Consider the following 14,634-nt stretch of genomic DNA (forward strand, 5'->3'; position numbering starts at 1 on the left):
AAGGTCGCTTGGCCAAGCCACCCTTTGAGCTGCGCTTCATAATAAAACTGGTTTTAAGTCACGTTTTTGACGCAAAGTGTGACGTCACTCGACTTGCAATGGTGATTTTTGAAACCTACCCGACAAATAAAGTAATATTGTAAGTTTAGAAGTTGTTCGTGTAATTAGGGATGCTTTATTAATGACACCATAATACCTTTTGTTACATCACAATTGAATTTGAAACGCACTTTCCAGTTGGTGGTAGCAAGTTAGTAGCATGTTGTAAGACAAAGCATGTTGACAGCAACTAGCAAGCATGTAGTAGACAACAATAGCAATTTCTGCTATTTCCTTTCAGCCTAATTATAATCTTTTCTTTTTGCCTTAACATAATATTCACGACACAAAATTCTGTATCACTGTAGGTTACATCATTATAACATAGCATGATGCCCTTCCGTTCCATTGTTTTTTGTATACCTGACACTTGCTTCATTACTCGATAATGAGCTGAAAGACGAGCATTATCGCTATATGTTGTTTTAAAACTATAAAAAATGGGCCTTTCAGCAACAAAAGTGCCCTTTTTTTATAATCCTGCCCCCCCCCCCGAGTGAAAACTCGTTCCGGCGCCCCTGCAAGTAGCAGTCGTTTTTTAACAACTTTGTAACTGAAAAATAGCAGTGAACCAAAAATATCTGGAGGTTTGTCAAGGGGCTAAATAGGGACATGGGACATTCCACCTGTAACTCAAATAAATCTGGTCAGAATTTTCTCTTTAAAATATATCTATTAATTTATAAAGTTTTCCATGGTTTTGCTCCGAACTATCTGGACACTTTGCTTGTTCATTATAAACCTGCCAGAACTTTGCGTTCTCAACGTCAATTGCTCTGTGCAACCCTTCATGTAAGACACAATATGGAAATCGTACCTTCCCAATTGTTGCTGCCAGTTGCTGGAACTGTTTACCTATTTGTGTGAAAGAAGCTGAAAATTTAAATGAATTCAAAGCTCGCTTGAAAACGTTCTATTTCAATGAACATTATGACTGAAAGTACCGTATTAATTATCACCATTGTCATGTACAGCGCCCAGGAGCATAGTTTGACTGTGGATGTGGCGCTATATAAATATTGTTATTATTATTATTACCGTATTTAACCTGGTCGTATGAAATGCTGCTAGTAAGCTTCAGCATTTCCAGAAAGGCCTACAGTGTTCTACAGACGGAGAATGCACATTTTAGCAAGCTTCAAAAAGTGCCCTGCACGATGGACTAATTACACAGCTTCACCACAATCCTTTAAAATCCAGTTTGCAAAAATGCTTAAGTCAAGATCCGCCGCTGTTAAGTCGCCTTTTTTGGCGACTTAAATTGGTGGCTCAAAACCTGGAATGAAACGAGTTTTAAGCTTGGCTTAAAGTAAGAATAGTTTCTGCAGCGCAAAACTCGGCTCAAGCCACTATCTAAGCCCGGCTTGCTTAAAACTAGTTTTGAGCTACCTTTCTGCATTCGACCCTAAGTACCGTAGTCGCTTTCGTAATCGCTCTATTTTTTTTTAGAAGTTTCCCACCAAATAATAATGAATAAAAGGAAATAGACCAACTTGATGATAAAAGCAAGAAGGAATTTTTTGTTGTATTCGGATTTCTATAATAAGTTATTCTGTCTTCGTCTTAAGTGTGATTTTGATGACAGAAAACGACGAAATTGAGGAGGTAGCTTACAATGGTACAAGCTCTTGTCTAGCAGCGACACCGAATCATAAGATCATCGTAAAGTGGAGAGCAATGATTTTCGAGCAATGCAACCTATCTTCTCCAGGAGAACGCTTGAAATGTGCTATACCTTGTTTTATCATTCTGTTAACATCTTTTTTCGACTTCGTGTCAGGCAAGTAGCCGGACTTTTACTCCACTAAGCGCAGATGGTCTGTCAACGCTAGGCGACAGTACCATCAAGTGCATGCTCGATGAATGACCAGACATCTGAACTTGATGAAACGTTGTCTAAAAACAACTTCTCATTCGAAAAGAAGGCAAGTAGCTTTGTCTACCTTTTTTGTTGAAACATGTCAAAAACTAATTTATTATTGTGAATGTAATAATAATTATTTTTATCACACCCATTGTAGGTTACTTACAAGGCAAAATATTTGTATATCTATTTTTCGCTCTGTTTTCAGGCTTCAGAGCTTCATTTGTGGTCTGCCCTTTTCCAACGCTATCCAATTCCTGTAAGGCAATATAGAATCGTCCTGTGTGAAGCCATTTTTTAATAATTTTGAAGTCAGAACAAAAAGATGCATCAAAATAAATATTACTAGGTGTCGATGAGAGAGTGCTTAGAGTCTTTGGTTAATTAATACATTCAAATTCCGTTGCAACTCTTCATACAGCAAAACGATGCAGCTTCTTTTTAGTGTTTCATTTATTTGAATTTTCGGAAACAAAAGTCTTCACCATTCCTTTAGCTCAATAATGTAAGGATAGGTTAGTTTTCAAGAGTGCGAAAAAATTCTTCAAATATAAATTATTTGTAGCCCAATATTGTTTTGGGTAAAATCATGCACATTGCACCACTTTAAGCTTTCCACTATGACCGCTAGTCTAGCATATAAATGTACTTTGTCAACAACTATAATTGAAAGCTTTGAGCATTACCTGATATTCTTCCGCAAACCTAAAGTTAGAATCAGCCTGAAAACGTCTGTAGTGCTCATTGAAATCAGTCAATGCAATAACTCTAAAAAAAAACATTGATAATGTGTTAATGTCATTTTGTGATATACTGTAGGTCTGTAGCCTACTTATATGTCGCCAGCATACCACTCAAGACGGTGCGGCCACAACCGTTGGTAGCCTACATCTAAATCGGTCAGATGCATAATTCGCCATGGTCAGATAACATTTTACAAAAAAAACGCATTTCATGTCAACAAAATACAATTCGATTTAACAAGTAGTCCCAATAAACGTTGACGAAGTAACTGGTGGGGAGTCATCAGAATAGCGTTGGATTCATTCAAATAATACATTAATCATCTCTGTGCTTCACAACCTGCCAGCAAACTGCTTCAAAAAAGTGGTGGACAATGGCTTGGCTAGGGGTGCCAGCGCCAGGAAAAATAACGCTTTTGAAAAGAAGGGTAAGTTGCGCATCCTAATACTTTAAGGCAGAGGAATTTTTGAATTTTAAAATAGTAATTAATGTGCTGCCCCTTGTTATTGCACCCAGACCTCGTCTACTGCCTTGCTTCCTAAATACGGCACTGGCCAAAAACATTCAAACATTGAGAAGAAAAACAATTGAATGAAACCAATTGCCTGCGTTAATCGCGGGATTTAAAATGATTCGTTATTGTATCGAATGCAGCGACACTGATAGTTCTGTGCAAACAAGGAACTACAAAAACCCCGAGACAAAACATAAATAGTTAAAATCCGTTTAAAATTTATGACATCCAAACCATCAGCAATTGTTGATGTTTCTGAGTAGTGCTATTCAATTAAGTAGTGATCAGTTATTTGTCTATGATATTCTAGATTTACTTCTCTCCCAAAGCAATATTAACAATATAGAAAAAAAGGCAAATATCAAGCGGCTAACTAAGGTCTATTTCACTTACTTTGATTTTATCTCGCTGGAAAATAACAATAAATACAAGAAGATATACATAAACAATAATAAAATTATGCAGTATAGTAATAAATAACTATAAATAAACAACTTTAAAATTTTGGTTCAATACGATTGAAATGGCATTCAGTAGCAGTCAATATGAAAACAGTATATTTTTCAAAACTTTTTCGAATTACAACATGAGATAGAGAAAAAGTGTTACTTTTTGGTTAAGTTGTTTATTGTTTCAATTATTTCTCATTGACCAGCCGTGTATCTATGTTGTAATATATAACACAAAGGAAAGCCGAAACGGCTCGACACATGTTTTGAATTTCAATTAGGCTACGCTTGTCAAAATCACTTTACTATAATAAGCCGCTTATTACATTAAAATCTTGAAACATTACGTTGTTTTAAATTATAATTTTTTATCTCATATTATGTTTAATTTACCTTTCTCTGGTTTCGATGTCAGCTTCTCTGTTGGCTGCTATGTTGGTGAACTGAGACGTCCTACTGTGTAATAAAAGTATATAAAAACTAATATTATCAAATATAGTTATTAATCTCTAAAACCTCTACACTACAGCCTGTTTCACCCTAAAAGGGGGATCATCAGAAGGTCCTTATTCCAATAGATTTAATTATTATTCGATTTAATTATTATTCCATTAATTATTATTCTTATTATGGAATTAATTATTATTCTATTTGAGTAAGGACCTTCTGATGCCCCCCTTAATGGTGAAAGAGGTTGTAGTGGTTTTAGAGATTAATAACTATATTTGATGTAATTCGCTCTGCTTGACTTTTTGCTTGGCATGGAGCACTTTTTGTAGTATTAATTGTTTAAAAACTAATATCAATGCTTTTTATTGACCAAATGTTCAAATCCGTCGGTTACATAGCCAAGTGGTGAAAGTCGTGGTACGATACTCGAAAGGTTGAACAGTGAACACGACAGAAAATGATTAAGATTACACTAGTTTACAAAAGTGTTTTTAGGTACAGATGATCAACATAGGTGTTCTTAGCTGAACTGCGGCCGCTGATCTCACTGAAATCAGATTTTCTCTATCACATCAAGTTTTCAAGATACCAGTAGGCTAAGCACCTCACTTGACTATTTTCAGTACCGGTAGCCTACTACTGAAAACAACAAAAATTCGAAAGCCAATAATAACAATGTCTTTTATACAGTTTGATTTTATTGGAAGAATACAACTCTGCTGTGGTAGGCTATTCACGTTTGGTGAAAAACCTTACTGCTGATTTCTTTGATTTCGTTGCATTGACGTTTGTTTTCCACCTCGAATAGCAAACACTAATAGGCCAGCAAGTAAAACAAAGATCACAGCCACCAAACCTCCAACCCAGCCAAGATTTGCCTCATCCAGTTCTTCTTCTGCATGAGAAATTATTTGTCAATTAGCTACTCTTGGTTGCGAAGTCTCTGCAAGTGAACCATAGAGCCGGCATTGCTCTACCAGCCATTTTTAGACCTTAATTAAAGCATATTGGTGATCCAAAGTCGTAAAGTAGGGCTAATGTATCGAGATTGTCAGTGAGATTTTAACACAACTGTGCCAAGCTTTTACTAACCACATACAACACAGTTTAGCATCGGATCATACGATCTAATGATCTCACACACAACTCCAAGAGTTGGTGCTGTTCGTGAAAGTTGGTCATTGTGGTGACACTCTACACATTGTTCTACAGAATGTAAAGTCAATGTGGTTCCCCTTAATACTGCACTGGTGCACAGATGTCCCATTTTTGTCTTCCCTTATCCAGGCTCTTATCGGAGACCCTCGATACAACTGCACTTCAAGCAAAGCTGTCAAGTTTTAACTTACGTGTTACAATGGATCCCCAGTCGGTGGCAACCAGTTGTTGATTACTTGTCTTTGCAGCGACAGAAACATAATATGCCGTGTTTGGATCCAGGGGGAAGTTTATGTGGTTTTGGTTTGAGGGTGCTGTTGTTACGTCGTAAGATCCAATCGCAAACTGAAAAAAAAATGACAATAAGAAATAACGAAAACTACATTAATACCAAATGATTTAGAATCAGTTGCTTTTGTGGTTATTTTGACAATAACAGCGAAATAGTGAACTTCATATAATCAATTTTTTTCTGCTATAATTTCACCTTTATCTTTAGAGTTTCACTTCTACAAAAAAAAAAGGATTTTAAAACTAACTTCTTCAACAGGTGTTAGAGTAGGCTAAGCTAAACAAGATACAATATTTTACTTTGTATCCGATAAACTGGAAATCCTTTTGTGATACCATTTTAGTCAAGAACAAATTAAAATCGCTTTTTTAAATCAAATACTTGTAAATCTCGATTGAGCGCTCGATTTTGACGGTTATCTTTATTTTTTCTTCCTTTAAGCAATTGCCCATCGCCATCAGTCCACAATGCAACGCATTCAAAGCTGATAAACACGTCACAAGGCAGTTCTTGTGCAACGTTCGGGCGAGCACCTGCGGATAACAATTTGGCACAAGACATTACACGGAACAGCATCATTAAAAGTAAGGATGTAGTCACGGGGGAGTGGAGGCGTGGGGGAGCAATTGCGTTCTGCTAAAATTGTATCATGCTCTCCAAAAGATGTTTTTGATACCATCACAACGTTGTAATGACGTTGCATCAATGTTTTGGCTGCATTCCGCAGCTTTATATTTTTAAATAAACTTTTTCTATCAAACATTAAAATGCAGTGTTTGTCACCCAACAGTTGCTTTTGTTCGCATAAAACATTTTTCTAGCTGCGTCACTAATTTGAAGGACATCTTTGGTTCTATTAAGGTTTTGGTGAGTTGTTGCTCTGTATACTTATTAAAGATATGCCCTCAAATAACATTTAAATCTAAAAAGGAGGGAATTAAGTTTTATAAGAAATAAGAGTTTGCCGGTAAGAATGGACAATGGACAATACCGAAAAAACACTAAAAATTTGAAACTGGAAAATGTAAAGAAACCTGCTAATTCTTCAACTTTGATAGTTTTTAATTTAGACTAAACTTAAATTGTATACGACAAACTACCAGATAGATAAACAATACCCATTATTATCATTTCTTATAAAAATAAAAAAGCTACAGATCCTTGTGCTTAAAAGTAGCTTATAAGCGATAGGCCTACCTCAAGCCGTTGTTGTTGAAGAAGAAAACGTGGTAAAATCAAATTTTATACAAATATGATCTGATGGTTTTTGTTGTTCATCATTGGCCTACCTGACATTGCTCTTGTGATATAAACCAGATAATTGTCAATGGGTCCGTTCTTGTCCGAGAATGTACCAGCAGGAAGAATTATTATGGTTGATCTTGTAGTAGAAGATGAAGGCAAAGGTGGTGATGGGATGACAAGATCTGGAGCTATGAAAGTAGAAAATAAACCGCAGGATATATAAATTAAGACTGAGAGTAAATTTTAATGATATGTAGTCCATATCATGTTAATACTTTAGAGAAATGAACTTAACTTTAAAACAGATTGAAAACTGTCAACTGGCAATTTGACCTGATATAGCCTATACTGTAAATTGGTTGGTTTTGAATCTTTATCCTCGGACTGTGAAACTTCTAATAGGTCATTCCTGACTAGGGGTGGTTGAAAACGTTTTTTTTAATCGTTGTCTTTTTAGCGTTTTTTCATTGTTCTTTTTATGCGCTTTATTTGTTGTTTTTCTTTTTCGTTTTATATACTATTTTCAATCGTTTCATACATTTTTTCTAGTAACAACTGTTAGAACTAGTAACAAGTGCTACCAATGATGAGGATGAAGACGGTTCGGTCCCAGCGGCCACCATGTTCAGTCAACTTCTTTTGTTGCTTGTCTTAATTTCTTTTATATATATCTTTTTATTTCTTTCATTGCATATAGCCTATTATGATGAGTATTATAACTATGGAGCATCTTGATGTTTTTGAAACTCTAACTGGTGAATCTACAGTCTAGTTGACTGATAAAGGTTAATTTATCGATAAGAAAATGTAAACAGTATAACAATAAATTAACAAATTCAAGTTCTTTCAATTTAAACGTAATAAACTTGCGGTTACCAATTTTATTCTGTTACTTTATGCTTTTTTTTATTATTTTATCATATTACGCATCCTTTTGGATCATTGGTGAAGTCAAAAGAAGATTTTAGGGACACAGTTGTACATTGATAACTTATCGATGTCTTGATTATCTCAGAACAATTATTTTAGAAAAAATATTTCAGGGAAGTACCAATTTTGTTCCAAAATTTAAAATTGTGACAGATTGTTAGTGTAAAAAAAACGATGGTTTTCTTTTTATTTTCATTATTTTTTCAAAAAAACATGTTCTTTTTAAAAAAAAAAAAAAACACAAAAAAACGGCTCACATCTCTATTCCTAACAGTTTTACATCCTTCCTTTGAACCACTGACGCAAGCCAGATATCAAAATTGACCGACAAGCTTCAGCTTTGCTATTGTCTGTGAATTATTCCATCCATTAGGTGCCGTTGAATGAAGAGCAGTTCTGAAATGCGTTCTCCAAGCGCGCACTCTGAGAGCCGAACCAGCGTCGCGTGATCTTAACATTTTTTCGTGTACAAAGCCATGCGCTCACTGAGCTAAGAAGGCGGAGATTATGAGTATGTTTTTTAGCATATTGTCAAATTTGCTGTACAAAAAAAATCTGTAAAACAGTTGAGCTATTAATTGTTATTTACATAGTTTTACAGTAGCAACAGCTTCACTTAGAAACAAAATTTGTGTTGTTGCAAAGTGTTACCTCCAGGTAGGGTGGCGATAGTAGTGTTGCTGCTAAGGCTTCGTTTAAAATTGCCATCCACGTCTGTGATTGTAGAATACACTTGAACTGTGTAGGATGTGAATGGTAGCAATCCAGTGAACGTATGATTAACTTCCATTTCAAACAATTCCACCTGGAAGAAATGTGACAATTTTGTTTCATAAAGCTTAAAGCATTTCCTAGTAGACTGATAAACCAGTAACTACAGATATTTTGACGTTACTAATACTCAAACTCTACTACAATTACAGATTGTCGATGATATTCAGACTCCACTACAATTACAGACGCTTGGCGTTACTCAGACTCTGTTACAACTTCAGACTCTTAACGTTACAACGAAATTAACAACTGCTCTAACGAGTCATCTACTTAAACACGAAAACAAAGAACTTTTTTTTTCATCTTTCAAGAACACTTTCAAGTACGTCATCTAATGAGTTATAAAGATACAGTCAAGTGCTTATGATATGTGCCAAAACAACAAATTTAAGTTGCATTGATAAATGCACCATTCTACTTACGGTATCACAAAGGTTCATGCATGCATACATTCCTATGTTTTCATACAAAGAGAGAAATAGAGAGAAAGAGAAAGAGAGTAAGCGAGAGAAAGAGAGTAAGGGAGAGTAAGTGAGAGTAAGTAAGAGAAAGAGAGGGAAAGAGAGTAAACGAGAGGGAAAGAGAGAGAAAGAGAGTGTAAGGGAGATATTGTTTATTGCCTAATAATATTGGAAGTCAAACACATACTGAGAAAAGACATGTAGGCTTGAAGCACCAATGAACCTTGGTTTTCTTAAAAAAAAGCATTTCAACTGCAAAAAATCAACATTGACATTGGATATTGCTGCAAAATTGCGAAAAATTTTGATAAAGATAAAAAAAAATTCGCTGTCTGTTTGAATATTATTTCTATTCTGTTTTATATTCTGTTGTCTTAATGTATTAGGCGCCAATCTTCAAAAGCGACTTACCATTTGAAAATCACCTTGCAGGTTTACAAACTCAATGACGATAGATTCATAATAGCCCTCCAAGGGGTCCCAGGCCAATGCTATCTGATCACTTGTGGAAGTGGCTTGATAAACTGGGGCGAATGGAGCTAAAATACAAAGCGTAGGCCACTTTAATATCAGGCCATTAAACTTGAGATGTTTTTTATTTAAGCTAAAAAGCATTGTAGGCTTTGCACAAAGGTTGCAGCATTGACTAAAGGCAATAAATTAACAATGAATTCTGTGATAGAGCTCTATAGCTCACTCTATAGCTCTATAGCTCACTTAGATACGAAACGAAATTCCAATTTTAAGTTCTTTTAGTTAAAACACTGAAAGTCTAGTTTTGATTAGTTATTGCCAGATGTATATTTGTTTCATAGACAATAGTGATGGTGACATGCAATTGTAGGCCTAACTGTACTTGAACTGATGGTTTCTGATACAACTACGCTTTTAAGACTTCCGCTCTGGACTGTTATTTTTATTGTGTAGTTGTCACCAGGGGAGGGTTGGAAAGATGCGCTTTCGGTTTGGAAATCGATGTAAAGGGCATTTGAATCGCCATCATGAAGCGCATTGTACTCAACCTAGAAATAACAAAGTGTTCTTTTTATTAGATTAGAATTATTCAGTCTATCAATCGGTGTCATCTTTCCAGCAAACGTTAGTAGCTGCACTGTACAGACCATGTTTATCCACATTCTAGGCTCAGCGGTTTGAAAATAAAATCTCGATAAACTAGAATAGTTTATATGATATTTATATAATATATATTTTAGTCTATATTATACAATATTATAGTATCAGGTACTGTATTTACATAATATTCATAGTTTATATAATTACAATAGTTTAAAGTCTAGATCTAAATGTTTACATGATTTGAAAAATTTTAAGTATACAATTATGCTATCTTAGTTTGATACGATCAAATTGAAGTGCTAACTATTATTATCCATACGTAATATTGGAATTTTTAGATAAAAGGCCTTTAATGACGAAGCCATTGCCGTAACTATCTTACAACCAGAGCTGTTGGGAAGATAATTTGGACCCAGTATTAAAAAGATCCTCGGGGCCCAATTCAAAACATCTCTTACAAAAACGCATTATATCCAAAGACTAAGCGGTGGCTTCTTCAAGTTCCCCGGGATTCTCGGACCCCTAAAAAGTTACGGACCCCAAAAAGCACCTCCTGGACACCCTGTCAACGCTACACCTTACAACACTAAACAAGTTTATCAAGGTTTTTGTAATCATCAGTGAAGCATAGGCAAAGAGTTTCTATATCGTACTTTTAAGGAAATATGAATAGGAATTTGTAGGCCAATTGTTAAAAAAAGCAACTAAGGATATAATAGTGATAACAATAATAATGCTAATGCTACTTACTAGGATATTATCTCCAACACCAGTGGGTGAAGTCCATGTAAGATTAAACTGAGCAGAACCAGTTAAAAAGTCTTCAATTGTAATTAGGTTTTTGACTGAATCCGGTCCTTGAAAAATACAAAAACAATTTTTTTCAATTTTTTATGACTTTATTAAAAATAAATAAATTTGTCTTTAAACCTTGATCGTATTATAAAATGTGAATTACAAACATGGCCTATACTGATAGACACAACAATTCTTATACTTTACACCCATAAAAAACGTCTACAGCAGATACTCTATTCGGTAATCTATTCGAAAGCGACTGTCAACTTTTGCTGTTCGAGATTAAATTTTGCAGTTTTAAAATCAAACTACATTTCAAGTTTTCACATCAAGGACTACCTATCCGTCTTTTAACAAAATGAGAAAACGAAAACGACAAGTTAAAAAATATTGTAAATCTCTTTTCTCAGAGTAAAACATGGCAACCGCTTAATATTTCATAGTAGCCTAATGGTAACAGGGTAATGACAATTATAGAAGACATGCAAAACACAACAATACAACAGGGTTGAGCATTATAACAATACATTTTACATATAAGTTATACAAATAGTTTTAACAGTCGAACGTTTTCGGCTTAACTTAAGCCCTCATCAGGAATCTGAAAATATTTATAAAAATGCAATAAGTTTCAACTTCTTGAAGGTAACTAGCTAACTAACTATTGCGCTGCGTATTTCTTGATGCTTATATAGTCAGTTAGCTAGTTACCTTCAAGAAGTAGAAATTTATTGCATTTTTATAAATATTTTTGGCTTCTTGATGAGAGTTTGAGTTAAGCCGAAAACGTTCGAATGTCAAAACTATTTATAAATGTGTTAAATATGTTGTTATAATGCTCAACCCTGTTGTATTGTTGCGTCTTGCCTATCTTTGGTACAAGAAAGCAAACTCTTTCCCGAAACTAACTATGTAATCATACAGTAGAAGGTTACGCAACCTGAAAATTTGGTTAAAACAACAGTAGGCTACTCCAATAAATAAAAAACTCATTTTCCATGTACAGTACAGAGTTGGATGAATTATATAGTTTTTAGTTCAATTACATTACAATTACATTGTTTCGAAATTTTCAAATTACGATTATAACTACAATAATATTTCCAAATGTAATTAATTGCACGTTTCAATTATAAAAATTAATTGTATTAATATTTATGTTCATCGATGATATTTGAGAGTTTGATTTTATCAAAGACAAAAAGAATTGTATTTGATAAAGATTAGGTTGCAATTAAGAAGTTTCTTTACAACCTCAACTATCGGCTTAATAGAAGCACTGACACCATGCATGCTACCTATCAAATGTACTATATATGTTGTTTAGACCTTTTCTTGAATTACGATTACACAACAAAAAGTCTTAACAACAATTATAATTACAATTACATGAAAATGGTACAGTATTGTGGCTATAGTGTAACATATAGGCTTTAATACTTATGCGATGTGTATCAGAACGTCTTGATCCAGATCCAGCTGAATTTCTGCTTATCACACTGATCCCATAACTTTCCCCTGCCATTAAACCCAAGAGAACTACACCATAAGAAAATGATGAATTTCTGGGAATATGAGAAACTTCTGAGAATGGAAGCCATGTACTATTAGATGATTGTCTCGCTTCAACTGTATAGTTATCAATCTCGTCTCCACCGTTTGGCTTTGTCCAAGATACCATTATTTCAACAGAAGGGGTTACGATGGAGGATATGTTCAAGGTTCCAACCGTGCCAGGTTCTAAAAAGAAACACAATTTGTAAAAATGTACATTGAATTTTGTAACTACATTAAAATATAACACACGCGTCTGCTATAAACGACTCTTCGCTCTCGAGGATTGTGCTTGATTGAGCTGCGCATTTCAAGGACAGAACTGATCTCTATTCAGCGTCACCTTTAGTGGATGAAATAATTCATCTAGACAACCACGAAATATGACTACTCGCAGTTTTTTTTTTATCAAATTTGAAATAGTTCAGGAAGAGCAGAAACATCATGTCGTTCACATTTAGCATTATTTGAGATTAACACTTCCAGAACATTTTTTGTTAATGTTGTTATGGCCTTCGCCACTTTTCTCTGTGACGTTATATATAGAATATCAAAAAACATAAAACTTATGGTGATATGTTTTATTACGAACATTCAAAATTTTGTAGCGATAACTTTGGCAATTGCTGGGTAAATGGAATAAAATCACAAAGAGACTTCATGTTGAAAAATGATAACGAGTTGTGGAATTAATTAATTGTGGAAATATTTATCTTGTACTTGTAGAGACATTAAACCACCAACGCAGGCCCAGTCTCCGAAATTGATAGAGTGAAGTTTCCAATCGTTGAAGTGTTGTTGGTGGGGCATTATTTCATCTACTATGTGCCGCTAAATGGAGAACTGTCCTTAAAATGAGTTGCTAAAGAGCACATGCTGAAAGTAGAGCCATCGCCGCTTCTTCCGCAGTTTCTTCAATCGTAAAGTCAGAAGCTTAATCAGCTGAGCTATCGGGGAAGTGGATCCGATGGATAAAACCACTTGGTAGCTTAATGGTTGGAGTGTTGATCTCTGAATAGGTAAGCATGGGTTCGATACCTTCTAGGGTCAAACGGATAACTTTTGAAAAGTGGTACTTTAAATGGCACTAAGCAAAAGATTGGATTTCTAGGATTTATTTGATTCAGCTTTTGCTGCGTCATTCAGAGGGTGAAGAGGTTCATTGCTTCATTAAGCGATTAGCTAAAAGCACTTCATTTGTGTTATTTATCGATTGGTTGCACTATCACGTTTCTGTGTACCTATATTATCACTATCATGAAATCATTACACCAAGCAAAATTCTTACTTGTAGCAAATGCACCAACATCAGACGGTTGACTGGATCCACCAACATTTACTGTTGTTATTGTGAAACTATATTCAGTGTTGGAAACAAGGCCATCTATGACTGTTGAAATTTCAGTGAGACCAGATTTATTATCAGTGCCATTAGAAGAAGGTGGACTCCATCTGACAGTGTAATTCTTTAAGAGTGTTCCTTCCTCGATGGTTGACCATTGCAACGACACAGAAGATTCATTTGCGAAATTGCTTGTTGGAGGCACTACACTTTGAGGAGCTGTGAGAAAGAAACAAACATGGAATCTAATGTAATATAAGAACAAATAAAAGACTAAACATGATAAAGTATGATACCTTTTGTGAATTATAGCATGAATATATTTTGACAATATAAAGTCAGTGCTGGGTAACAACCCATTGGAGGTTGTGAACCAACGGTGGCAACGCCTCAGGAGCTGCAAAATATGGCTACTTCCAGTCTTTTGTTGTTTTTTTATCAAAGTTGAAACAGTTTAGGAAAAGCAGAAAAAGCATGGCATTCCCATTGAGCATTATTTTGTGATTAACACTTCCAGAACATTTTTTTCGGTATTGTTATGGCCTACAAAGAACCTTTAAAAAATCACAAAAAGACTTTAAGTTGAAAAATGATATCGAGTTGTGGAATTGATTGATTGTGGGTTTTTTTTTCTTCAGACTGAGAGCTTCTTTGAGAGCTTAATCTTGCCAGTTTCGCATACTTGTAAAGGTTTTGAACCACCAACGCAGGCCCAGTTTCCGAGTTTGATAGAGTGAAGTTTCCAATTGTTGAAGTGTTGTTGGTGGGGCATTATTTCATCCACACCATGTGCCGCTAAATGGAGAACTGTCCTTTAAATGCGTTGCTAAAAAGCATATTCTGAGAGTAGAGCCATCGCTGCTTCGTCCGCATTTTTTTCAAT

At 35.0% G+C, this 14,634-nt stretch overlaps 1 protein-coding gene across 3 annotated transcripts in view; it reads right to left on the reverse strand.

Annotated features, from left to right (window-relative positions):
- Window positions 1-14,634, reverse strand: part of LOC145770402 (receptor-type tyrosine-protein phosphatase beta-like) — a 203,247-nt gene that overhangs the window by 5,051 nt on the left and 183,562 nt on the right. For all 3 annotated transcript variants that reach the window (XM_082582039.1, XM_082582038.1, XM_082582037.1), the window contains 13 exons: window positions 13,698-13,970; window positions 12,296-12,595; window positions 10,808-10,914; window positions 9,837-10,002; window positions 9,392-9,519; window positions 8,397-8,550; window positions 6,860-7,003; window positions 5,952-6,103; window positions 5,470-5,623; window positions 4,877-5,015; window positions 4,064-4,126; window positions 2,650-2,731; window positions 2,130-2,220 (listed from right to left, as the gene is read on the reverse strand). In XM_082582039.1, coding sequence (XP_082438165.1) covers window positions 2,130-2,220; window positions 2,650-2,731; window positions 4,064-4,126; window positions 4,877-5,015; window positions 5,470-5,623; window positions 5,952-6,103; window positions 6,860-7,003; window positions 8,397-8,550; window positions 9,392-9,519; window positions 9,837-10,002; window positions 10,808-10,914; window positions 12,296-12,536 — 1,621 coding nt within the window. In that variant the 5' untranslated portion in view covers window positions 12,537-12,595; window positions 13,698-13,970. The remainder of the gene's footprint in view (window positions 1-2,129; window positions 2,221-2,649; window positions 2,732-4,063; window positions 4,127-4,876; window positions 5,016-5,469; window positions 5,624-5,951; window positions 6,104-6,859; window positions 7,004-8,396; window positions 8,551-9,391; window positions 9,520-9,836; window positions 10,003-10,807; window positions 10,915-12,295; window positions 12,596-13,697; window positions 13,971-14,634) is intronic.

The sequence above is a fragment of the Aplidium turbinatum genome, chromosome 5 (assembly GCF_918807975.1).
Source record: "Aplidium turbinatum chromosome 5, kaAplTurb1.1, whole genome shotgun sequence".
NCBI lineage: Eukaryota > Metazoa > Chordata > Ascidiacea > Aplousobranchia > Polyclinidae > Aplidium > Aplidium turbinatum.